Consider the following 27679-nt stretch of genomic DNA (forward strand, 5'->3'; position numbering starts at 1 on the left):
TGTGGTTTGAGTAGAGACATCACGGTGAAACAAAATGTGAGGCACAATGAGGAGAGGTCTGTAGCTTCAGGCACAGCCAACCGTGCCCAAATGCATGAAAAAGGAATTAGTGTTGATGTTTTTCTGAAGGTCATGCAGATATGAAGGATCCTTTCATGGCTCAGGAGTGACGAGGGCCCTAAACTCTGGCAGAGTTAACAGCCCTTCTGGAAACAGCGCCACCTAATGAGCATTTTAGCACCGGCGTTTGTTCTTTTTTTTCAGCCAGACAGCCACATTAACGAAGTGACAAGCCTTTGACAAGTGACCGGAAACTCTCTTAATCACTAAACGGAGACGCAACATGAAGCTGATTGACCCAACGGAAATGAACCATGAACAGAAACGAAGACCATCTGTCGAGAAATCTGGATTATTGCTGAAGGACTGACCAGCGGAATTCAAAGCAGAAGAATTCAAACGTTAAAACATGTCGGATGTTTTCAGGTTTCTGTAATATGAAACTCGCTGACGGTGATTTTATAGCATTGCAGACATACGAGTGACCCCACCCCCTTCCAGCTGTTGCTCTGGTTCCCTTCCAAACATGTGGAAGGTCAAACAAAGCATCAGTTTGACCAGGAAGCTGTGAACAGAGGGCTAAATATGCTGTGTCCCAGACAGGTTTTTGGGAGAAGGAATCATGTGAGAACCTGCTGACAAATCAGCATCGCATGACCTGAAAGTTGAAGGAATCCTTTCACAAAGATACGATTTTAAAAATGACTGGACCAGAAATGTTTACGCCGCCACAGTGTTGTATTTAATTTATGAAGTAGATGAAGTGGGCAGCTCGTGCTCAGAATAAAAATGAGCCAGTGGTTTCCCCAATGCAGTTGGTGCAAAAAAAACTCCACCCCAGCCACCCATAAATCAGACGGTTGCTGCAGTTCTTATTTGATCTGAGGCATCAATAGAGAGCTGAAAGTCGGCCTCGCAGGGGACCTTTTAAAACGTTGTGTCGCTAAAGCGGCGGCGAGCGCGAGTCTCCAGCCTACATTCCCCGCTCAGGCACGGTGTCTGTCAGACAGTGGGGGGATATTTTTATCTGGCCTTAATGCAGCTGTAGCGAGAGTCCTGCCCCGAGCATTAGCAGAGGTCCACATCAGCGGCAGCCAGTGATTACGCCGGAGATGATTTTGTTGGGCCTGAATGAGAAATCTGATTATCCCTGGTGGGAGAGAGGGAGGGACGGAGGGAGGTGGAGGAGGGCAGGGCTGGAGTCAGAGAGTGTGAGGGAGAGAGAGAAAGGGGGAGGGGTTAAAGCAGCAATGTGCTGAGCCAATGGCTTTCCCGCCGCGGAGCAGCTGGCCGGCATCAGGCGAGGACGCGGCGCTCCTGAGGACGCACGCACCACTGCGAGCGGGGCGGCTGGCTGCGGGACGCACCAGCGCCACTTCCAGGAGGCGTTCATGGGATGCACTATCTACGCTGCCAGCCCTAAGGCCCTGCCTGCCGACGAGGCCCCCGGCCAGGACAGATACTACCCGCTGGCCCAGTACCGCCACCTCCATGGTAACTGCAGCCAGAGGATAGCAGCCAGGTGGGTTCGCGGGTTTACAAGGTGGGGGGGGGGGAATGGGTGGCCGAGGCAGGTGAGAGCGCCACCTGGTCAGAGGCTCTGACCACGACACAGCTTTTTCTCTTTCAAACATCCGCAGTGTTTTTAGTTGCTTCGGACGCCTGCGTAGAGGTGCAAAAGAAATAGTTCATTTTGGGGAGTGAATATCTTTTTAAAAACATCATATCATTATGAACTCCATCATCTTGTCATGGTGCTGCGTAAGATTTTAGGGTTGTCCTTTTTTCAATGTGCTCAAAATATTCGCAGCACGTGTTGCTATCAAGACTCTCTGACGGCAAGTTAGTACGGATTATGAGAGATTATGTTTTGATGTTGCTCCCAAAAAACTGTGCACCACCTATCCCGCGTCCTGCAAAGGCAGCTGCCTGTGCTTTATGTGCTGGTGCACACAAGACCGCATCTTCTTGTACATAATTTGCGCTATTGCAGAATTTCATTTTGGATATTTTGGAGGAACTACTGACCTTAGTCAGTGTTGAGCCTATCATGCCTTCTTACTGGTGTATTTTGAGTGCAGGGCTTCATTACATCCCTTTGCTAAAGTGTTTGAGCCTCAAACTCGTCTGAAGTTCTATCGAAAAAAAAATTTCAGTGTAAACAGACAAAACAAACTTGTTTGTGTGTGTGTGTGTGTGTGTGTGTGTGTGTGTGTGTGTGTGTGTGTGTGTTCTTACATATAAAATAAACCAAAGACCTGTGACACTGCTCAAACAGCACATGAACGTTGCGAAACATTTTCCCCTTATTTATGACTTTGGTGCGGCCATTCAGCTAACCTTTAATTATAACCCTGTTTTATCGGCCAGCAAGGTGATTTTAGGACAGTTCAGATGTAACACAGACTCAGACGACGCTTTCCTCTCAGTTATTAGTCCGCCTTATTCTAGTTAGAAAAGAGGAAGAAAACACAAACTTTTAGTTAAATATTGTTGTGGCCCCCAAAGGACTTGAGAATTTAAATTCCATTGTTGCTTGTTCAATGACAATCAATTCAGCAGCAATTAGACATGACTGCTCATGAGTATATGAAAACATAAATGACTGGTGCAGAACCGAAGGTGTTTCCAAACTGCCATAACCTGTAGAACTAGGTAACTACGAGTACTACAACAACAACTAGTAGTATTACTACTATAAGTAGTTGCAGTAGAACTTTTTGTTTGTTTTTTGATAAACATATCTGAAATTGTATTTATATCTCCTGTATGTTTGAGTTTGAATCATGACTAATTTCAGTTCAAGCTGCAAAGAAAAAAAAAAAAAAAACTTTTCACGCAACAGTGTCTTTCCCTCCTCAAGTGTTGCTGATGTAAATGAGCACACACGTGTGCGTGCGCGCGCGCCGTGAGCCTTGGTTTAATCCGCAGCAGTGTAAACAGCCACACTGGGCGATAGGTGAAGCTCAGCCCACCGCTGCTGCTGCTGCGCACAGGAGGCTGCAGCGCCACCGCGTTCTCCGCGTCAGACGCGGCCCTTTTCTGTTTTAAAGACGCTGGTTTTGGATTTACTTTTTGTTTTGTTTTTCTCGTGGGAAACGAAAAATGTGATGATTCCGAGGAGAGATGCAGCGCAGGTCTGACAAGTTACGGGGGGGACCGAGGCGACAAGACGGGGAAAATCGCCACAGCCTGTGAAGCCACAGGTAGGAGCCGAGTTAGCGTCAAGTTAGCGGGAGGAAGGGTAGCACTTCCGGCCAAGGTCGAGCTGGAAAAAACAAAACAAAGACACGTGGAATGTAGAAAAACTGGCATAAACGTAGCAAAAAATATTGTTATGCATGTGATTTGATTTCCAACCAACTATTCATGCTGTGCTATGAATGATTTTAACACATACGCAGTTTATTTTTTGTTAGATTCTTATGGGCAAAAATAAAAAAATCAGAAAAAAACATTTGTAGTCCCGCTACAAATATTTTTTGTATGTACTGATTATTCCATACTATAAATTAATGATTGTTTATTCTTGTGAAACTTAGGCGATATTACCAAAAGTTACCGTTTTATGCCTTTTCAACCGTTTTTCGCTTTTATTTTATAAAGCACATTTTCCAGTTCCGCAGCGTAACCAGCCTTATTTTATCTATCATGACCACGTCTGTTTCTGACTGCGTTTATTTATAGAGTCAAGCGCTGAGTAGCTGACAAAAAGCCAAGAGTGCTGTAATATTCTTACCGGAAGGGTTTAGATTTATAAACAGCCTCGTTCAGCCCTGTGAACTCCCAATAGTGGCGCTACTTTACACCACAGGTCTTGATATGTATTTAAATGAAAAAAAAATGACCTTATGCTTTGTCACCTGATGAGACATCTCAGACACAAACAGTTTTCCCTCTGCATATCGCAGTGGACTCTAATTTAGATTTCGCCACAAACCATAATTATTGTGCTCTTCAGACTGCACAGCGCCGTGCAACACTTACACACACGCATCGGTCATCAAAGGTTGTTTTGAGGTGCATGCACAATGGAGAGGCTATTTCAGGAGGTCTCAAGCAGTGCCGAGTCCAAAGGCTGGACCTCTGCTGCGCTGCAGACTCACTCAGTGCACCGGCGTCGGACCTTTCTGGCGTCCTCACTCTGGTTGTAAACAAACACCAACACTGACCAAACACATTTAGTGCTCCACCGTCTCTTTTACTGGCAGCCGCTGACTTTGCCATGCTAGAGTCCCTCTGTTTACCTTAAGGGGAACCCGACAAAAAAATCTTTCTCTGTGCGATGAACCAGCAACCAGAGTTCAGAATTTATTTGATTAAAAATCCAGACCAGGTAGTTTTAATAGACATTCACAGGCCAACTTAGGCTCTAGTTTATTTTGCATATTTACTCTCTTGGCAGGTTGCTTTTAAATACAAAAAATGTGTTGTTTTTTGCAAAGTTACATGTACTTCCAGAGGGCCTCAGAGTAAAAATGCGCCTCTCGTCTCGGAGTATTCTCACTCCAAGCAGTACGTGTCATGATTGTAATGCTACAAGACAGGAGCAGGTGTAGACAGGCCACGTGCTCTTATTATTTTTACCCCAGTGGATCCTCTAACCTTGCACGGTGCTGGAGATTGCCAGTCCGACTTCTTTCTTTCGACACGTCCATCGTGAAAAGCTCCCGTCTGAATCTCCACTACCCTTCCAGTGGAGTGAAAGTGAGGCCTACGTCTGTCGTGTCGGCGTTGATTTTCCTTATCGAACTGCCCAACAGCAGCTGTTGGGGGAGGAAGAGTGTGTTTCAGGCGATAGCTACAGCAGAATCTACTACAGGAGAGATAGGACCTAGCACAAAACTCACAGATAAGCCTCGTCTCGGAAATTGAGTTCAACAAAAGGCAGTGAAAGATAATTCGTTGGGAGTACAGTGCATATTCTTTTAACAACTTCACTTTTGAGCCTCGGTGGCGGGAGAAGGCAGCGAGAGTTCAAGGACTCCTCAGCAGCGATCCCAGGGCCGAGCGGCCCCTAATCAGATTACAGTTATTGGATTGCTGGATGTCTTGTGACAGCAGAAAATGTTTACGTCCCGAGATAAAGGAGGACACGGAGGGGGGCGGAGTCAAGGCAGGGGGGGAAAAAAGTTTATACAGAGATGCTGTTTGCAGGAAGTTCGAGGTGAGCTTACCTGCTCCTCTGTGTTTTCGCCATCTACCTGTCGTTGGCTTTGGTTAGCAGCGCTGCGCTAATGTTGTATTTGTATTTACAGACAACAATTTTTCATTTTCTTGAAAATGAAATTATTTGTAAGAGAAAATATAATAATAGATCAGATTGCAAAAACACGGTTGTTTACGGTTGGTTGGATTGTTTTCAGACTCACAGAAACAGGGTTCCTTTTCTCCTCATACGTTTACATTGAGCTCAGTCTGCCAGAGTGAGAGCTGTGTGTTCTGTGTACCCAACAGTTGGCTAACTGGCAAACCCGAGTGTCATACAGGGGTCGCTGGCATGTATAAGAGACAGTTTGTGTGTTTGGATGTGTTTTTCCTGTTGCGGCAGCAGCAGCAGCAGCAGCAGGCCTGGTGGAATCCTATTAAACATAAATGCACAACCAGCTCACTGTTCCTTCCACCTCCAAAATGCAAACTGTGAAAATAAACAGCCAGAGACTTTCATCGCAGTTTATGTAAAGCGACATTCTGGGTTGTTTACAAGTGTTTCACCTGATTACTAGGCTGCATAAATGGTGCCAGTGGAGGAGCTGAGAACTGAACCCAGAGCAGCACAGAGTGTAGCTTCAGAAAGTCCACAGCTGTTGGGTGAAGAGTCACTATCGGAGTTGTCCCCCCCCCCCCCGTCTCTCTCAACCCAAACTCAAAAAAAAAAGTAGAATAAAAACTCAAGGATGGACTGTCCAAATTCAGGTCCCACTTCTCTCTGCCAGCTGTAACCACGAGTAGGAACCCAGTGACGTAGAAACAACGAAATGAAAATCAGAACAGAAGTAATAATAATTAAAAAAAAGTAGTATTTGCAAGATGAGTTGACGTCACGGTTTCATTTATGCTGCTTGCTATTGCTTGATAGCGGCTCATCGGCCTCATCTCACAACACTCAGAAATCACTTTTTTTTAAAAAAAAAAAACTTTTTCTTTTGACTTCAGTTCACCTACTGCTACCACATGACCATGAGAAATCAAACATGTTGACGATACAACAAGAATCTATATGCGTGTGTTCTTTCTTACTCCATCCAAATCAAAAACCAAATTACATTTTTGCGAAAAACTTTGCTTCCAGCTCAAATTTTCCTCCACCAACCATTTCCTTTTTTTTTTTTAACAAAATAAACAAACCTTTGAACTGGTTTCCTCCCTACAAGGCTCTAGTTTACCTTTAAGACCACACGCTTGGAACAAAAAAAAAAAAAAAGATCCATGAAGCTTTGCCTTGTATCCCGCGGCGAGCCTCTCCCCTCTCATTCAGCCCTGTGTGATCACAGATAACCAGTCAGATGTGAAACCACCGGGTCCAGGAAGGCCTTGTTGTTTGAACAGGTCACAGGGTGACAGGAAGCCTCTGGCCAATTAGAGATAATCCACTGGAAAGTGCACGTGGGACTTTATTTCCATCAGCACCTGTAATTACAGCGGGGCAGGTGGTGTCACCGCGCCCAGCCTCCCAGAGGGACGTGTGCCGGAGGGCAGGTCGCTGTTTGCGCGCGATTAATTGTAGGTCGGCAGAGGAGGAGGCACAAAAGGCCGGCTTTTGCGGCTAACAGCAGCGCCGCTCGTTTAGCCCCCGTGATGGCCAACCGGTTCTCAGCGATGTTCCCTTCCCGACGAGGCTGGCGCGCACCTAGCGCGCAAATACCGCCCTCGAGGTAGAGCTGAAAGGTGGAAAAAGTCAATGTTGTTTTGCTCAAAACAAACGGCAGCGGGGGAAGAACACAAACAATCGAATGAGATTAGTCGTTTTTGCTTGAGGAGCTGAGAGAGTTGGAGGTGGTTCTTCGCGGTGTTCGTCTTTTGAACGCTGAGCGCAGACAAAGTGTTTGAAGAAAACAGTTTGGGTCAAACGGTGCAGGACTTATGGAGAGGCTCATGTTTAAGCTGATATTCTCTCCCCCCTTGAGAAATATTTGTTGGGGCAAAATTAAAAAGTGACGTAGGCCAGGAAAAGGAGTTCGAGCAGATCTACAATGAATGAATAAATAAAACATATATGTACATATACACTACCAGCAAAAAGTTTTTTGTTTTTTTTTATCTTTACAACTTTCTACACTGTATAGACACTGAAGACATCAAATATATAAGCATATGTAATTATGCAGCAAAGAAAAGGAGTTATTTAAATAACTCTAAATGTGTTTTTTTATGAAAGGCGGCTATTTTGAAGAATTTAAATGTAAAACTTGTTTGAGTTATTTTGCACTTTTTATTGTTTCCTACATAATTCCATGTGTTTTCAGATGTAGTTTTCATGCATTCAGTGAGAAACTGCAATGTCAATAGTCATGAGAATGAAAGAAAAGACATTGAATTCATAGGATGTGTCCAAACTTTTGACTGGTCGTGTATATGTATGTATGTATGTATGTATGTATGTATGTATGTATGTATGTATTAGGGATGGGAAGATTAACCGATACGTATCGATACACGGACAGGCGCGGGCACGATGCGAGTGCATCGGTAGAGCAGCCGTGAATCGATGCAATTTTGGGATTAAATCGAGATACATCGGTTTTTCCGTCTGTCACAGACCGATACAGCGATGCACAGCGCAGTGCTGGAACTTACAGCACAGCGCAGTTAAAAAAACAAAAAAAAAAACGCAGAAACGACACGGATGTGCGTGCAGCTTCAAGTCTGGCGTGAACGACACCATCGTTCGGCGGCTATTCGTGGAACGATTCTACAGCCAAAAGTGCCCAGCACTGGAAGTTACAGCACAGCGCAGTTTGCTTCACCCCGATCATGTGGATCAGCTGATATTCCTAAAGAAAAACCTTAGAGTGGAACATGTCGGTTGAATAATACAGTATGGACTGAAAGTCACACACCAATGAGGAGTTGCATTGCGTACTAATTTTGATTGAGTTCAAGGAACCATGATATTATTATTATTATTATTATTATTATTATTATTATTATTATTATTATTATTATTATTTTAGTATTTGAATCTTTTTCTGTCTTCAATTTCTCATCACAGCCAAGCTATTTCACTGTCGTGACTGTTTTATTATGACAGTTGGCAGGCTGGTGTCTGTTTACAGCAACAGCAATTAGAGTTTACATTTATTCCATTTGGCAGCAATAAGGAAAGGTTTATTTATTTTTCATTGCACTTGCCTTGTTATTGTTAATTGTGAACCGGTTGTTCACAAAAGACCTTTACATTTAAATTGAAAAATACAGAATGTTTGTATTTTGGTGGATAAATAATCAAACTCATTGAATTGCATAGCATCATTCCTTTACATCGGAGTCTCAAATCAAATCACATTGTGTTGGATCAAACTGTGCTGAATCGCACTGCATCGTATAGGGGGAATCGTATCGTATCGTAAATATACGAATCGTATCGTATCGGAAATATAATATACGAATCGTATCGTATCTTTAATGTATCGAATCGTTGGTAGTGTATCGAGATACGTATCGTATCGGCCACAGACCAGAGATGCACAACCCTAGTACCTATGTATGTATGTTTGTATGTATACACATATACATATACATATACATATATGTGTATATACAGGATATTCGTATATACACAGTATATACATATATTATATATATATATGTGTGTGTGTATATAAATGTATATATTATTTAGCCCAACAGCTCGCTGAAGGTACAAAGAAATAAACATGTAGTTTTTTTATTGAGCTTTTGTGGTCTTATTACAGATGAATGAATGAATGAATGAATGAATGAATGAATGAATGAATGAATGAACCTGTTTTCCGTTCGAAGCGTCGATCATTTTTAAAACCGTACGCACAACAATCTTTCTTTCCACCACATTCAGCCGTGTAGTGCGACGTGAGAGATCTTGAAGGGTTAAATGTCATTCAGTGAAAAACTGCCTGGTCAGCCATCTGCACACCTCAGTGCATTAACCTTTGGCGAGACGACGTCCAGCCGAGTGCCGACACTGACCCCCATTAAAAAGCAAACAGCGAGCGGGAGCGCAGCTGTGTTTTGCTGACTGCAAACGTTCTCATGTAAACGCGACTTTGAGCGCGGTTGCATCACCGCGTCGGCCGGCGTTGACTCCGCTCACCCCTTTTGCCCCCCGTCGGCCCTCCTCCTCCGTTTGAAGCCGAGACGCCGAAAAACAAACGTCCGCATGCGCCCGCCGGGGAGCCGGCGGGCCCGAGCGGCGCCTGCTGCTAACACGCGGCCGCTGTGTTTGTGTGTCCAGGGCCAGGAGCATGAGCGAGCAGCCGGAGCAGAGCGAGGAAGCGGGCCTGCTCCCGTCACAGGACCTGGAGCCCTCCAAGGAGGACGACGCGCACGGACACTTCAGGCAAGTATCACGCGCACAGGCGCTGCGCCGCGCTCGCCGCCTCCCTGACCTCCTTTTTTTTTTTTTTTTTTTTTTTCTCCTCCTCACTCGCGCACCATCTGCATCCTGTGCGCGGTCATGGGTTCCAGCCCCTGGGAGATTTTGTTTTCACAGCAGCAACTTATTTTGTTACTTTTATCTCAGCCATGTTTGATCTTGAACAATAGCAGCATGCATGCAAACAAAGAGACCGCAAACAGGGATTCTTTTTTTTTTTTTGCACAGGAACCGAATAAAAAGCAAACAAATCAGGCTTTCAGGATGGATACGACACCGAGAACCTCGTTTCTGTGGCCGTGCGTCCACGAAATGTGTGAAATCCAGCTCGACACGCTTTGCCGGCTGGTTTTCTCGACGCATGTTTAGCCTACAAACCCACTGCGTGTGTGTTTGTGTTTGCTGCGGGTGTTATGCAAGGAGCACTGGACGCAGGAGCGTTGTAATCCTCCACGGGGAATCTGTTATGGGATGGGATTTAGCGCCAGAGCAGTCAGTGGGAGGGACCTGGACGCTCTGTGTGCAGAACCGCGTGTTTGTGGCATTTTACGCCATCACACTGCTGATCGTTCATCCATCACAGGGAGAACATGCAAACTCCACACAGAAAGGTCCCAGGCCCGGGCCCCAGAATCGAACCCACGACCTTCTTACTGTGAGGCGGCAGCGCTAACCACTACGCCACCGTGTCGCCCTAAATGATAATAATGATAATGATAAATAATGATAATGTCCTTTTATTGCAACTGCAAATCAGTATTTGGCTTTTGATGCAGGTCAGCATCAACAGTCGGCGTTTAAGTTGCTGGGTTTCTGTCATGAGAAGTTGTTTTTTTTATTTTTAGGAAAGCACAGGCTTTCCACTCACAAATATTGCACACTGAAAAACTCATATGTACATGTCTGTATATTTCCCACTGCCAGTAGCAATAAAGCTGCCACACTGAGGATGAAAATAATAATATTCATCCTCTGATATGTGACGATTGTTTTCATTGTCTTTGATACGGCTCTCACATCTTATAGGGATTATATAGGGGTTGTTTATCGCCGTGCTAACATGGCTGATGTTATTATGCTGGCGCTCTTGCTTCATGATGGCAGGAGAAGAAAAAAAAACCTTCTGATTGAAGAAATTAATATTTTTATTTTCAAACCCAGTGGACTTCCCTCTTTTCTCTCAGATTTTTTTTTTTTTTTTTTTATTTTTTTTTTTAGTGCTGGTGTATTCTGTGTTGGCTCCTGCTGCTCCTCCCACTGTTCTCAGTCCCACTTTCTCCTCCTCTGGCTAAATTATTGACCGGGAGTCGGCTCCTGCACCAGGCCGCTGATGGGAGGTGTTCGCTTTCTAATTTAGGATTCAATTTGGGATTCTTTGAGCTTGTAATTAGTTTCACTATCCTGCCTTGGCAGCCAAGGGCGGCGAGGTGCGCCGACAAGGGCGCGTGCTCGTCTACGTGCGTCAGATGAAAGACCAAAAAAAAAAAAAAAAAAAGAGAGGAGAGGACGTGGTGAAACGCATACACTTGGGAAGAGCGCGGGCTGAACCTTCAATAAACCTCCGGTGACAAACAATCCCCGCCTGAAGAATCTTCCCGCACCATCAGGACCTGCTTCTAATCCTCACACAGTTCCCCCCTTCCTATATGGAAAGTGAATTACCTGGAGCTGTTTTTTTTTTTTCCCTCCCAAATAATTTTCCTCTCACGCTCACCTCCGTGTTGCAACGGTATCGATCCAGCCCTGGATCTGCTCTCAAAGCGGGAGACAGATGGAGATGGAGAGAGAGAGAGAGGAGAGGAGAGGAGCAGCAGGGCCTCGGCTCGGTCCCCGCAGAGCCTCCTGTGTTTTTAATAATCACGCTCTGCTCTCCACCTGGGAGCGCAGAGCCGTGCCGGAACCTATTTATAGGCGGCAGGCAGGCAGACGCCTGCTAGTTGTTCACACAACGGTCGCAGGATAACAGGCCGGTTTTTCCACGTCGACGCGGGAAACAACGAATCTGCGAGTTGGAGTCCGGAGCTGCTGTCTGTCATTTTATTTTTATTTCAGTTTGGTTCATTTGTTGTTACGCAGCTGCAGCGCTGATACACTGCTCATCAAAATCTTAAGAGCAGCTAAGAAATTGCAAGAATTTGCATTTTGCACTGAGCGTCAAAATGCAAAATGAAGAAATGGGAGCAAGAGGAAAAAAATGGAGCAGGCAATTTGTTGAAAACAACAATTTAACTGAAATAGGCTGTTCATCAGCTCATCGAAAGTTTAAGACTGCAGCCTTTAAGAGCCAAAAATTGTGCAAAGAATTTGGCTTCCATGTCCTTTTCTGTCAAGTAATCACTCTGTCAAGATCTCCTGATGGCAAAGGCAGAAAAGCTCGCTGTCTTCTTTTGCATTTTGAAGCTCTACATAGAACCTTCTTTAGATCCAGCAGTGCAAAATGCTTACTGCTTACTGAGTTCCCTAAAAGTCTTTGAGGAAAACATAGATCGAAATTTAGATACATTAAAGTAGCCTGTTGTATTTTTTGTCGCCGGCCCACTGAGGTCAAACGGGGATTGGAGAGTCAACACCTGGAAGGTACAAAGCTTCTGTCAGTCAAGTCCAGAGTTTAGAATTGCTGCGTCTCTCAGTCAAACCTGACCCAAAAGCTGCTGTGTAGCACGGTCACCTGGCGGCGACTTGAGTGTTTGCTCGCAGGGGACGAGCGTCGAGGAGAATACAAATGTGCTGCCGTCGTGTTTTCCGACGTCCCGGCTGAGGAGTGCAGCCATGTGGAGGAATATTCATGAAGTGTTTTGCAGAAATCAGGACGGAGGAAATCGAGACGACGCCCCTCTGACGTCACTTTGACCTTTTTGGACTTTTAACAAGTTTGGAAGGCGACAAAAAACAAGGCAGGACTCGGAGGGCGAAGCCAACACCTAGCTATGGTTCTGTGAGATGTTATCAGGGCCCTCTCTGACATCACAAAGGGAGCAGATACACTCGTTGACATACAGAAGTCAAGGATGGGCTCTTTGAAGTCCACCAACAGAAGTCCAGTTTGCTGCAGGAATATCAGATCGTCACATCAGTGTCTGCCAGACAGTCAGTTATCAGCATGAATGACACTGGAATCATGCATATACTTGCAAAAATCTATGTCCATGTGCAAGTCCATGCAGAAACAGACTATATAGAAGTAAATATAGTTAGTACAAATTTTCAGTAAATATTCCTCTGTTGATGTCACATATTGAGAGAGGAAGTAGCAGCTGCATGAAATATAAGTACTCGCTCACAAATTAGTTTCAGCCGTCCTGTCTTTGAGGAGGAAGCAAACTTCATGGTGTCTCTGCTGCCTCTGCAGGTGGGAGATGTCACGACCGTCTCCGTCCTCCTGCTGTCAGTCGCTTAGTGTAAAAAACAAACAAACAAACAAACAAAAAGACTTCCACGTGGCGAGATCATCCATCACTGTAAACATGAGGCCGCTATCGGACGTCTCCCTTTATCGGCATCCTGCTCCTCCGGTATCAGCGCCGCTCGCCGTCAATCACCTGCTGCGCCACTCAGAGGAGGGACACAGGAAGAGAGGAGGGACTGGCAGGAAGTCATCCCTCAAAAAAAATACAACTTTTCATCTCGCCGTGTTTGTCATCTGAACTGGGGCAGCAGTGACGTTTCTCCTTAATGTCCTGATGAGACCGTGTGTGTGTGTGTGTGTGTGTGTGTGTGTGTGTGTGTGTGATACGCCGGAAGGTTCCGTCGTTCTCCACCAGCTGCAGATAAGAAAATCATGCTGTGACGTCTGACTGCTTCCTCCTGAAGTCAAAGAAAGATGCCAGCAGCGTGTGCGTGTGTGTGTGTGTGCACGTGTATATGTGATTATTTAGGGCAGCCGTGTTGCGATCTGCCGGCGTGGCTGCTATTGATTTGTGCTCAAACAAAGGCCGTGTTTGTCTTTGATTGTGTTGCAGTTCTGCACACACTGATGACAGTTACGTCATGTAGAGACTCCCGACCAACGTGCTCTGTGCGCGCACACACACACACACACACACACACACACACACACACACACACACACACACACACACACACACACAGCCAAAGAATTTCAGTTTTGATGATGACTTGTGCTGACTTGTTGTGTATGACATGATTTTTAAAGGTCCATTGTGTAAAATCTGTCCTGATTTGTGATTTTTATATTGGTAAAAGCTTTATATAATGTCCATAAATTCATTAATAAAAGTGTATGTTCGCAGCACAATAAAAGTAATTTGGTTTTCCTACCATAAAACAGTTCTTATATATCAGAATATATTGCATTAAGGGTCTTTCTTCCAGTTAGTTGCCATATTTCTTCCACCAAGAAAGAAGAAGGTGGATGCAGTATCCAGGTTTGTGTGCACAGGCCACTGTAGTTCACTGGCAAGCTCAGGAGAGGGACGAGGAGTAAAAGAGCGCTACAATCTAAAATATGACCACTTGATGTCACTGTTTCCTGTCAAACTCTCCAGCTATTACCCACTAAACCTTTGATTTATTTTTTTATTTTTTGCTTCCAGGTTCCAGCTGATCGAGGACCTCTCCTACGAAGATGTCAAGAAATGTTACCGGGGCTCGGTGAGTCTCTGTTGATTGAAAATCCGCATTTTCACCACCGTGTTAATGAGATGATGTGGTGAAAATGGTTTCAAATGATATAGTGGTTTTTATTCTTGGTTGTCTTCCGACGAGTATGAAAGAGGTCTTGAGCCCAATTGAGGGTTTAGTTTAAGCAGTTATATACTTAAAAAAAAAAAACATTTGTGAAATGCATATGGAGTCATTGCTTTTGGATGCATGACTGAGAGATTTGCTCCACTATGTAAACTCGTTTTTTTAAATTTTCTAATTGGAGCCACGAGGTCCCCAGTCTTGGTTTTGGCCCTTGGTCAAAAAGAAAATAAATGTGTTCATTTCCTTCATTTTGCAACTGTTTTCATCCATCATCACTTTTGGATGTGTGCATGTCTCAGCACTGACCTCACAAAGGTCCCTGCTGCTGTGTCACGGAAGTCATCTCGCAAATTGCTTTTCACTGTTTAATTCCATCAACCCATCATTGTTTTGCAATGCATTCGTTTTTTTCCCACTTTTTCTTTTTTTTAAAGCCATTTGCTTCTAGAGTTATACAACCGTTTTGTCATTGTGAGTCCAGTCAGTGAGTCATAATATATTCATTTAATTGAGACTGTTGAGTTAACAATCCCTATGTACGTGGCGAGTAGAGCCTCCCAGTCCGATGCTTTTCAGCATCCTTCTTCCTGAGAAGAGGATGCAGGCGTTATTAATAGAAAGGCGAAAAAAACTGGAAGAGGCAGGTAACAATAAAAAAAAAAAAAACAGCAACTATAACAGAGAAAGAGCTGAGACAAGTCAGAAGAAGAGGAGAGGAGAGGACATATAGGACAGAACAGACAGCCGGATGGCGAGGGTGTGTGTGTGTGCGTGCACGTAGCTGATTGGGATGTGAACGTGAGAGAAAAAGTGAGATTTCCTTCTAAGAGGTGAGGACTTTTATTCTGTCAGCTGCCAACTGACGAGGGATGAAAGAGGGGGAAAAGCCCAGAGAGAGAGAGAGAGAGGGAGGGAGAGAGACAGAGAGAGAGAGAGACAGAGAGAGAGAGGGAGAGACAGAGTCGTTTTGAGCCGCGGTGTGTTTCCTTCAGCTCTGAATGATGAAGGGCAACGTGAGTGTGTGTGTGTGTGTGTGTGTGTAGAGAGAGAGAGAGCGGGAGAGACAGAGGGGGAGGGTGTGAGCAAAGTGTGGAGTCACTGAAGGTGCGTGTGTGACAGAAAGAGAGTCTTGTATATTCCGCGAGAGGTTGCTGCTGTTACTCTGTAGCTGTGTGTTAGTGTAGAGCCAGGTGTGTGTGTGTGTGTGTGTGTGTGTGTGTGTGTGTGTGTCAGTCAGCACCACCACTGACCGGCGGCAGGGCGAACAGTGTGTGTCTTGCAGCGCCTTGCTCCAGGCCCTGGATGTGCGTGAGTGTGTGTGTGTGCACGGCGCCAACGTGCTGAGCCTGGTGCAGAGCTCGCGCCCGCTGAGGGAGAGAGTGGTGGCGGCGGCGGCGGCGGCCGGCGGCGCCAGAGGCGGCAGAGTGGCCGGAGGTGGAGGTGGCGAAGGCGGCGGCGAAGGCGGCAGCGGAGGTGGCGGCGGTGAAGGCGGCGGCCGCGCGGCGGCCAAGGAGCTGCTCATGACTCTGCCCTGTCCCTCTGCACAGACCGTCAGCAAGTACAACTCGCAGTACCACAAACTGTTCCAGTGCGTGCCCAAGGATGAGATCCTCATGAAAGGTAACACCCAGCGCCCGCTGCTTGACCTCCGCCTGCATGTGACCTCTCTCCAGAATTTGCGGGTTTTATTTTCTTGTTTTATTTGTTTAGTGAAGCCGTTGTTCTACTTTAGTAGTCTAAAGTACTACCATTACTCTAGTACTAAAGTACTAAAAGTGCTTTAGTGGCTTACGTGTGGGTGATTATGGGATTTTATGGCCGGAATATGTGATGTTAGTGTTTTGAGAATCGTTCGCTCTGTTTTAAAATGAAAAAAAATAAAAATAAAAAATCCAAAATGTTTTATTTTGCTTAAATTGAATGCTGATTCATGTGTCGATGATGTGCTCAGCAGGAGTTCTTGACTTCTGAAGTGAGTTCCGAGGGGCAAATTGATTTGATGATTTTGATCTGCTGAAAAAATATCAAGACTAAAAGGCTGATAATTCAAAAAAAGAAAATAATTCATCATTTAAATCTTAATCTTCCTCTCATCATTCCTCTCATCGTAATTATCATTAGTTCTGATTGAATTGAATGAAGGGACAAATTTCATTTGATGCAATTTTGAGACGTTTTTAATACAAATTTCTATTGGCTTTTATCAACATAGAGGCAGGCAAAGTGTATGTCAAACTGGGGTAAATTAATATTTTATATTTTATATTAAAATGTGTCTAAAATACAGAAAAGAACACACAAAAAAATCTCTATTAAAACCTGACTATGTTTTAACAGAGCAGTGAACATCACAAAGAATAATTAGAATTTTGCCGGTGGAGGTTCTGTGTTGGGTGTGTGTGTGTGTGTTTTAATAAGGCTGTTTGTCGTTGTTTTGTTGTTGTTTTGTGTCTCCCAGTGTACTCCTGCGCTCTGCTCAGAGACATCCTCCTGCAGGGCCGCCTCTACATTTCCCGACACTGGCTGTGTTTCTATGCCAACCTCTTCGGCAAGGACATCAAGGTGGGGACGACTGACACTCGGGACGTTAACAGTCAGACGGCTGGATGAGTCGCCCGTCATCGCCAGTGGCGCGCCGTGCGTTTCACGCCTAGGCCATCAGGGACGTCATACTTAATCCACCCTAAATTAATGCATCTCATAATATCCTCAATATGACGCTGCGGCTTGATTGGAATCCAATCACAGGACGCGTACGTGTGAAGTTTAGCGTAAAACCAGCTAGCTGGTCTCGGCATCGCAGACTCAAAATCTGATTGGCTTTCGCAATTGACGGTGGTCTGTTCACCCACAGCAAACAGGAGCCTGCAATGTGGGTTCTGCTGGCCTAAGCCAGATTTCATGGAACCTGACAACACAAGCTAGCTGAAATATGATTGGATAAAAACTCTACTGTAATATACGACAATGGAAGCAGTGCAACCTATTGGATATTATATGATGTGAAAAGAACAGACTACGATAACTATTTACAGGACCGAGGGATGCAAATTATCAATTAATTCATTAGTCGTTAGTTGATTGACCTTATCGATCGATTAACGATTAACTGATAAGTGGCGATTTTTCCTAAGAACCTAAATTTCACAGTGAAAAATGTGTAAGGAACACATTATTTAACCTTTAAGTAATACTACACTGTTAAAATGATATTAACTGTCCGTGTAAAAAATGTTAAATTAATTGCAACTAATTTAATTGAATCGATTAAATTCTTAATCGACAATTAATCAATAGTTGATTAATTGTTAACATCCCTAAGGGGAACATTTACTTTTCTAAGTATGTTTAGACCAGCAGAGAAGGCCTAGGTGGCGCTGACGGGCCCTCACTGGTCGCCACACACAGTCGGACCCTCGTGGAATTCCCTAACCGAGGCCGACTGTTCCCGTTACGGCGTCCTGTGATGAGAAATAATAACTCCGACTCTGTGGTGCTCGGGGAGACTCGCTGACCCTCAGCAGGGCGATCATGTGCTTGTCTTTGATGCTGCTCATTCTGCCTTTTCCCCCTCGTTTCCTTGAAAGCAAACGGCCCCTGATACCTGAGTGACAATAAGCTTCTTATTGCGGCTGCATTCCAAACATTCTAACCTGAAACCAGACACGTTGCGTGTCCGCTCAGTCGTTCTCGGCAGGGGATTTTTTTTCTCCCCTCTCCTCTCCCCCTCCCTCTACGCCAATGATTCATCTCACCTGTGAATTTCCTCATCATCAGCTCACATCCTCTCACTGAGACGCTGCTCCTCTGTCACTTTACCTCACGCAGGTGGCCATCCCCGTCGTGTCCGTGCGGCTGGTGAAGAAGCACAAAACAGCCGGCCTGGTGCCCAACGGCTTGGCCATCACCACTGACACCGGCCAGAAGGTAAAACACCTCTGTCACGCTCGCCGCTAATGAAACGCCAGCGCCGACTAGCCCAGCGTGCTACCACAACAGAAATAAAATCAACAACATGCTTCTATTGATAGAAGCAGAGTGGTGAGAGCTCCAGCTCAGCCTAGGGACACAGCCTTTTTATTTTTGTTTTTTCTCTTTTTCCACCGTCACAGCAGCGCTCACAAGGGCCTCTTAGCCTTCAGCCACATCAAGACTCAGTTACTCGTTAAGTGGTCTATTCAAAGACACACTGTTCTGCTCCCATAATGCTTCACTCCCAGGATGTCGAGCTGAATAAAGCCTGAAATAGATCATTTTAAGACGTGTCGGAAACATCCATCTTCCAAACCAGCTTCCTCCTGAACTCAGGGTGTTGGGGGTCTGCTGGATCCTTTCCCAGCTGTCACTGAGCAAAGGAAGGGTGACACCCTGGATGATTCGCCAGTTCATCACAGGGCCACATAGAAAGACAAACACACATGCCTAAGGACAAATTCATTTAAAACTGGATTTGGCTACTTTCACTTTTCCTCATTGGTCACTGTTGGTACTGCGGCAAAAAGTTTCCATCAAATTTTTTTTCTCTCACTCAGGGAACGATAATAAAGGACATCCATTTAATGTTAGCATACCAGTAAAGCAATGCCATGTTCAGGTTAATAAAAGTATGTCTTCATAGTCTAACTGGTGCTGTGTAAATATTTGCCAGTCAGCCTCAGTAATCTATTATTTTCTTTCACTGCTTACTTCAATAGCCAAAGATTTGAAATCAAGTATTTAGAGCGCCACTGTTTATTCAATTTTTTTTCTAGTAACTCACACTTTAAATTGAGTTGCAACTCTTAAATTAATCTTATTTGTGAATCCCAAAAGAAGAGCTGACTGACAAATACAGTAGTTGTACTAAGATCAGGATGCAGGTTTTTCCACAGCCTGAAATATTTTTATACTAAGAGATCTTAACCTGCCGCTTCCACAGTAAAACCGGGGCCACGCAAAGTTCAGGTTAATGGAAAAAAAAAAGCCTCCATAAACCACGCAGTGCTACGTAAATAGCTGGTTAACAATTCCAATAAACGTTGAATGCTTATCAGAAATCTGGGCCAGTGTTACGCTTCACTTTCCTCTAGGACTGCTTGCTGCGTGCTTTCCCTTACTTCTCCTCGGCCGCTCCTCAGTCGTATGTAAACTCAGCTGCCCGAACAGAAGCGCCGGCGCGACTGTAAACCACACCGAGCGGTTCCCGCTCTTTTCACAGTTGTCGCACAAGGACAATGAGTCACGTATCGCGCATTATCTCAAAGTATGTCTGTATCATTGTGTAACGTCTGTTGCGTAACCACGAGCACATACATGATCTGTGCACTAAAAGTGTGGCTTAGTGGGGATGGGGGAGGAGGTTCAGCCTGTGTTTACGTTGCTGTACAATAAAGCTTCAGTTGTATCATTTTTAGGCCTTATTTACATACAGTATGCACACGAGGACGGTGCGTGTTGAACGCTCCTGAGAGACTCGGCTCAGGGAGATTTTGGGTTCGCTCGGTGTGACGCGGCGCCACAGAATGAAAGTGATTAGAACAAAATCCTCTTTGTGCTCTAAAATGAAAGCCCTCAAGTGTTATTCAACCACGTCATTTTGGGCAAGATGACAGGTTTTGTTTGTTGGTTTGTAACAAAAACAATCTCCACCTGTAACTGAGAGGTTACAGGTGGAGATACAACAGTGTGAGATGGATGGATGGATGGATGGATGGAAGGGTGAATGGAGGGATGGATGGATGGATGGATAAAAGGGTGAATGGATGGATGAATGGAAGGGTGAATGGATGGATGGATGGATGGATGGAAGGGTGAATGGATGGATGGATGGATGGAAGGGTGAATGGATGGATGGAAGGGTGAATGGATGGATGGATGGATAGATGGAAGGGTGAATGGATGGACAGATGGATGGATGGATGGATGGATGGATGGATGGATGAACTTTATTGATCTCAGGCTGGGAAATTGCAGTGTAGCAGCGGCATGACCAGACAGCAACAGATCCAATGAAACAGAATTTATAAAGGACAACCTATGCATGATAAAAACTCACCATAAACAAGGCACTCTTGAAAATTATTGCACACCAAATAAGCAAACTATGATATAAATATGATTAAATAAATGTAATAGGAAGGGTTTTTTTTGTATTAAACAAGGCCAAGCAGCCAAGCATTTAGCTAAGCATTTATTTATTTTTTCCGGGATAGAGGTTCTGAGAACTTTCGTTGCCAGTAGCTGGTGAAGCTGCTGCTTTGCCCTTATTCACAAAAAAAAAGGTCTCACACTGTCTGCAACAACAACAACAAAAAACAAAAGTTTTTACTCTCACGTTTGTCACCGTTCTCTCTCCACAGTATGTATTTGTCTCTCTGCTGTCAAGAGACAGTGTGTACGACGTCCTCCGCAGGATCTGCACACACCTTCAGGTCAGGGGACACATACACACACACACACGTTAAACGTCGTAGTCGATATTTAGATGTTCAGCTTCATATTAGAGTTGCAAATGTACATGGTAATAATGTCTTATGAAAATAAAAGTATGACTCTGACGTCGCTGTCGCCTCTGCAGGTCAACGGCAAGAGTCTGAGTCTGAAGCAGTTCATGGAGGAGCCGACCTTATCGCTGGTGAGTGGCGGCCAGTAGGCACCTCCTCTCATCCCCTCATCCACCCAATGATAACAGCAGCCACAATGACATCGTGAGGGAGCGAGTGAGTGAGGGCGCCTGATAGAATCTACCTGAGAACTGAAGGCCGACTAACCTCCGCAGCGCAGACGGGATCGATACATCACTCTGCTACAGCGGCAGGATCACAGTGAATTATCTCCGGAGCTGGGCAGATACTATCAGGGTGCTCGCCCAAGTCACCTTGTGTGCGTGTGTGTGTGTGTGTGTGTGTGTTCGTGTTCTATTGGACACAATTTTTGAAACCTACCATTTTTTGAAAATCACGACTCAAAATCGCGTTTCAGGTCACAGTCTTCCTGTGAGCCCTTTTAAAGGTGTTTCTTTTTGTATTGTGGTCTATGGGGGAACAAAATGCATTTTTTTTACTGCAGTACCTCAAGTGGCCACTGGGAAAAATCGGCACGCCGCCATATTGGCAGTGCAGTATCCAGTTCTTATCATACATCCATGGCCACGGCACATTTAGAGAAGCAGTAGCTTGCTAACATAGCACCAAGCAAAAGATGGTGTGGATAGACAAGAAAGTTGTACTTGTGCTTGGACTTACTCTCAAATTCAAAAAAGCCGATGATGAGATTGACTGTGAGTCGTGTCAGTTAAAGTTTGTATTTTGGTAATTTACGCTTTCTGACTCTATATCCCAGTCGGTGGACCCAGAAGAAAATAAATAAATAAAATTAAATGTAAAACAAGACGTTTGCAAATAACATTTCTTGTGTTTATTTTCACTTTGCACACAACCCACAGTGGATCCAAGAGCACCGTATGTTATTGTGCACTATTGTTTGCTGCTTGTTGTACTGTAGGGGAAGAAGGAGATTTCAGGCTGATCATCTATAGCAACACAAATCCATAGCCTGAAATCATTGTTGTTGTGAGTACAAATATTTGTATTTAATACAGGGATATATACATATATCTTGTATATATTACAGGGATTTACATTGCAATTGCTCACGGTGCACTTTCTTACCACTAGAGGCCACCAAAATTCACAGCCAAGGGTCTTTAAAGATATAATAGAGGTTTGACGTTTAAGATCACTGGGTTCCTACTGGGTTCCTGCTGGGTTCCTGCTGGGTTCCTACTGGGTTCATATTGGGTTCCTGCTGGGTTCCTACTGCTTTCCTTGTGTTTGCCATGTGCGAATGTGGTAAGTGTAAACTCACACCCTGCCTTGACGTTCCTCTCCCGCCTCTGCGCTGCAGGACGAGTTCCCCGCCACGGACGAGTTCCCCGCCGTGGACGAGTACCCTTCAGTGTTAAAGTGGAGGAGAAACCAGTCGGCAGTGTCGGTGTCCTCCTCGCTCCCGGACCTGCTGGGCAACTCGGCAGGCAGCCTGAGCCCTGCCGACCCACCCCTCAAGTCGGAGCAGTTGTTGGAAGGTGATAAGATTCTCCTGCAAGATGCAGCCGAGTCCAAGGCTTCTGTCAAGGCCGCCAGTTTAATATTTGAACCCCACCGTCGGAAGTCGGCCAGCATTGCAAAGAGGAATATTCACAATTTCTATTGAATAGATTACGCTGCAGATATCATGCGGCTGCACATCAGATGTTGACGTTTCATGTTGCGTCAACATACTTTACTAATGTACTAATGTTTACGTTCACATGTTTTTTCATTGAATGACGTCGTGCTTGGAGCTGCTCGCCAAGACGATTTACACAAACCGAAATGCCCCATACTCAGCAAAAAACACTTCACTTTAATGTGTGTCTCTATCCTGTTAATTTGCACCACTCTGGAGGTCAGCCCTTTGTGATGTCACAAGGGTTTCCCCAGTTAGTAACAGAAAGCTGTACGTCATTTTTTTTTTTTTAGAAAATTAGTGATGTGAAACTGCTACAAATGTATTTATTACAAATATTACAGATTTTATTTATATTTTATTAGTAACCTGCCAATGCCAGCAGATGAATCAAAGCGGCGAAATCGGCTTGACTTCCCCAGACCACAGTACGATTTGTTGCATGAACCTGAGAGAAAAGAATCCAGAGGTTTTCCAAGTGGAAGCACATGTGACTGTGCATAGCTTCAAATTTAGAATTGCGTGTATGTGTGTGTGCGTGCGTGCGCGACAGGAAGGGAGTAATTGCTGTCGGATGGCAACATTGCTCTTATGCAACGACATGTCAGTCCTCAAATGGAGATTAGGTCAGAGTGTGTGTGTGTATGTGTGTGTGTAGTGTGGGGTTGTATTAAAAGGCTTAAACTGATGCAGATTAAGCAGAGATTAGCAAAATAAGAAAAAAGGATGAAAAACCAGCCAAGCGCAGCTGAAGTGTGCAGGGAGAATTTAGCGCTAACACGGTCAGCACCTGTACTGTGTCGGTTTTCATTCAGGAGATGAAAAGGAGCCACGCACAATCAAGCAGGCAGCGCACGGCTCGCTCACGTCTCATGACGGAGATGAAAAGATAGCAGACAGTGACAGGCTTCCGGTGGGGGGAGGGTACGGCTAGTAAAGGCAGCGTTGTGTGCAAGGGTCACGCTTTACTGTCGTTACACAACACAGAAGCCCTACAAACTACGCTGCAGTTTGGCAGCGCGTGCGGCGCGCAACGTAGCGCCTTGGCGCGCTTCAGTGTTTTCATTCAGAAAAAGACAAGAAAAAAATGCAGAGGCGTGAATTCATGTTCAGAGACCAAATTTCCATGCTCAGTAGCCGTTTGTTTTTTCGCATTCAGAGCCTCCGCTCTAAACATGTCGTCATCTTTCAAGAGCATCTTTTCTGAACCACTCGCTGGGGTGCGGAGGTCCAGGATTCATGTCATCGTGTTACATTAGGGACCACAAAGATTGAAAGGAAATCTTCATCGTCCCGTGGTGAGCAAATCCTTACCATTTTTCATCTCCATCGTCATCATCATCAAGCAGATTAATTAATCGACATGATTAATTAACCACTAAATTGGTTGCGATCTCCAGCTGCTTCCTTTGCCATCTGTTTGCAGCCTGATGCTGACACTGAGATTTTGCTGGACCAAAGGACCAAAAACAATGTGGTGTCAGGGGGCGGGGCCAACACCTTGCTCGGTTGTGTGGCGACTCACCTGTGAGATACGTTAATGCCCTTTGTGACACCATGAAGGGGTCTTCCCAAAAAATTCTTTTAGCATGGTTTCCTAAGGCGCTGAATAGTGGAGAGTGCGTGGTGAAATGGAAAAGATGGAGTTTCTCATCTCTGAGAAGTTCACTGATCAGTCAAAAGCGATGCCGCTTACATCATACGGACCATTAGACAGCACATGATAGAGACACGCTACTGTTGTCGGCAAGTATGTCCACGTAATGTGGGACCGTCGCCGTGAAGCTTTCAGAGCTTTCAGCTGCGGGAGTCCATCTTTTCACTGTCAGACAAACAAGCAGGTGGCGCGGTTAAAACGGAAGCATGTAGCACCGTCGCACAAAGTTGTGTTAATGGTCTTATGTCATACAGTGTGCGTGTGTGTGTGTTTGTGTGTCCACAGAGCGAGCTCTGCAAACAGACAGAGGTCTTTTATCAGAGCCAGTGGCAGAGCTGGGCCAGATGGAGTACCAGCTGCTCAAGTTCTTCACCCTGCTGTGAGTACAGAGTGGAACACACACTCGTGCGCGCGCGCGCGCGCGCACACACACACACACACACACACACGCCCGCATCCACACACTCATCAACAACGCCACCGTCACCTCCTCCCACAAACACATCTTGTCGGTGAACACTGACAAGATGATATAAATAGTGGCAGATTCAAAGAGGCGAGCAGATAAATTCCTCTCAGCCTTGTGTTTTTCTCTCCCACCCCACCCCCCCACCCCCAACCGCGAACCCATGAGGCTTAATTATAACCAAGACTCAAAGCGGCGTGCCGGATAATTTGCCCCGGATAGCATCTTGCCCTCCTTCCCACCTGCCCTGCAGCACGGCGGGGCGACATGTTGACCAGTAGGGGGCCGTCCTTCATCGACAGCGCGAGGCCTTGAGGGAGCAATAAACCCTTATCTGCTCTGAGGGTTTTATCACTGTGCTGACGACGCACTGAAAAAAAACCCATGGGGGGAAAGAAGGGAGAGACTGTGGCTCTGCTCCCACAGATCATATTAAAGTGATCACAGCAGCTCAGTGAACAAACACAAACTTGCAGTTTAGCGTTAATTTGGGAACGCACCCGATGAAGCCTTTGATATTTTCTTCAATTTTGAAATTGAATTGAAACTTATTTTGGTGCGACCACAAAGTCACTAAAAGCTATGCAATGTTTTTATGTTGGCAACTTCAAGGGGTCATTGCTGAAACATGATGGAGGAGGTTAAAGAGTGCTTAATATCTTCAGAGTGAAGTTTCATTGGAAAAAAAAACTGCAGAAAGAGAAGAGACTCCAAAACACGGACTCATGGATGTGATGGATGAGCATAAGACGTGCTTGACAAGTTCCCCAGTGGTGGGTTCTTCTGGAAACCCCCAGGATAAAATAAACCATCAGAGGTCTTCTGTCTCCAAATGTATTGCCAAATGACGCCTCCTGGCGTTCATCCTAGCACACTGCAGCAACACCCCCCTTAAAATCAATGTCCTACAAACCTGGTTTTATTTATTAGGTTATTATGATCCAATATTGCATTTTTTTTTTCTCTCTCTTTCTCATCAGCATTATCCTGCTCATCCTGTCGTCGTGCTACTTGGCCTTCCGTGTGTGCAGCCTGGAGCAGCAGCTCTCCTTCCTCAACAACCCCACCCTGCCCCTGAGAGAGAGGTGACGCCCGATCTCATCGTACACCTTGACTGCAACCGCACTTCTTTTTATTGAAGATTTATTTTTTTTAATTAGTATACACGGGTGCAATGTTGTCATAGTAGAGAAGTGATAATGAAGAGAGAGCCTCAGGAAAGGAAAAAAAATGTCATAAAAATGTAATAATAATGTAATAAACTTGAGCATCTCTTTTCTTATTTAGGAAACAATAATACAGCACACATTATACTAATACTTCCATAATTATTCTTCCTTTGCATGGCTGGTTTTCCTCTGATCCAGGTAGCCACGGTTGTCCAGTGTGACCAATCGGATTGTCCGCCCACCCCAACGGTCCCAAAACCTGAAGGACCTGAACCTATAAATCCTGAAGCCCAGCCGCCTCACAGGACCTTCTCTCGTGGTTTCCTGTTTTTAATGATCGCTTCCCAACTATGCAAACAGACTACATGCCGCAACCATGTGACTCACAAACAGAGCGAACGGTGACAAAACTCAGAAAATGAGGTTAGAAAAAAAAAATGAAACAATGATTACTTGAAATTCAAAGACTGGTCATTAAGATAGTTCACAGAAGTTTGTAAAATGTACTACTAACTGACATACTCTGACTACTAGAGCACTAAACCAAATGTTTATTTTCATGGTTGCGTCTCGGCCCGGCCACCAGTAGGAAGGCTGATGCTAGCCGCCACAATGCACTTTTTAACGTTTGTCCGCATCATTTTCAGTGTGTGTAACCGTCAAAGACTGTAGGACTTTTGTCTTCTTTGTTTGCTTTATTGTTGATGCTTTGATAATTGGTACTCAATTGTCATTCTGAAGGTATGTGAAGGATGAGGTCACGTTACGACCACAGACACTTGACTGAATGAAGTTCCCCCTGTCAGACCTGCAAAGAAGTGGAAGTGTGGACGTTTGGCCGTAATGTGAATGAGACGTTTAAATGTGTAAAAAAAAACATATTTCCGACTGGGGTTATTTTTTTCGTTGTAGTTTTAATGCTGTTTGAAAGAAATTCCTGTTTGTTTTTCTTTTCTTTTCTTGTAAGCATTTCAAATGAAGTCATCAAAGACTTGAGAGGCCACATCTGAAGATGTTTCTAAATTTGGTGAATTCAAGTGAAAATACAGCACTTGTAAAATTTGTCAAAGAAGAAAGAAACTGGAGAAAAAAGATAATATAAAAAGAAATAAAAATTGGGAGCTTTCAAAGGTCCCATGTTCTATCTATTTCAACTTTCACTTTTATTTTATCGCAAGCTTTTGGGGAGCAGCCACAAAAAGTATTCAAAAGAACCACAGTGAAACACTCCATGTAGAAAGCAGCATATTTCGCCTGCTGTTTCCAACATTCTGCTTAAAATTCTGCTTTGTTGGACCTTCCTTGGACAAAAAGAATGCAGTATCCAAGGGTGGAGCCAAGACCTGACTCGGGGTGGGGTCTCTAATTTTGCCAGGGGTATCAGAACTGGGCATAAGTGACAGGTGATGCCACAAAGGACCATGTGTGTTTTATCATTGACTGTCTGAAAACTGGAGCAGGCGAAAGCAGTCAAAGGTGAATGCTTCTAATTTCTGGGAACTTCTTGAGAGGATAGACAGGCAAATTAGAAAAGTGTAAAAATGTGGATTTTGCTTGATATGGAACTTCAGCTACATTTGAGAATCACTGAGCCTGCTGGGGCTTCACCGTCTGACTCCCAATAAATTTGGGACTTTATCTACGAGACCACCATGAGAAACCTGAACTCGTATAGTACGGCAGATTGTGGTAACCTTTGCATAACTGGAGCAACGTTTTGGCAGAAGCAGCTCCTGCTTAATTCAGTCCATATGGAGCCGTTGGCTCTGCAGTCGCACTGTTGCTTCTCCTCCACCTGTTTCAGTTTAATAACCCGTCACTGCTCAGGGGTCAGAAATGTG

At 44.8% G+C, this 27679-nt stretch overlaps 1 protein-coding gene across 4 annotated transcripts; it reads left to right on the top strand.

Moving 5' to 3' along the window:
* Positions 1-1331: 1331 nt before the first annotated feature.
* On the top strand, positions 1332-26986 carry gramd2aa (GRAM domain containing 2Aa). 4 transcript variants are annotated; one of them, XM_076018826.1, is made up of 12 exons: positions 1332-1582; positions 9494-9598; positions 14188-14245; positions 15610-15961; positions 16800-16903; positions 18170-18268; positions 20680-20751; positions 20898-20954; positions 22226-22403; positions 24489-24582; positions 25650-25754; positions 26037-26986. In XM_076018826.1, the coding sequence occupies exons 1-12, from the start codon at positions 1452-1454 to the stop codon at positions 26038-26040; spliced, it is 1359 nt and encodes a 452-aa protein (XP_075874941.1). In that variant the 5' UTR covers positions 1332-1451; the 3' UTR covers positions 26041-26986. The 4 variants fall into 4 exon arrangements, with proteins under 4 accessions (XP_075874941.1, XP_075874968.1, XP_075874958.1 ...); XM_076018843.1 differs by having other exon boundaries at positions 1334-1582; positions 15889-15961; XM_076018834.1 differs by lacking the exon at positions 1332-1582 and adding an exon at positions 2292-3266.
* The last annotated feature ends 693 nt before the right edge of the window (positions 26987-27679 follow it).

Source organism: Nelusetta ayraudi, unplaced genomic scaffold (genome assembly GCF_046127955.1).
Source record: "Nelusetta ayraudi isolate G7.1 ecotype Tasmania unplaced genomic scaffold, CSIRO-AGI_Nayr_v1 ptg000002l, whole genome shotgun sequence".
In the NCBI taxonomy this organism is placed as follows: Eukaryota; Metazoa; Chordata; class Actinopteri; order Tetraodontiformes; family Monacanthidae; genus Nelusetta; species Nelusetta ayraudi.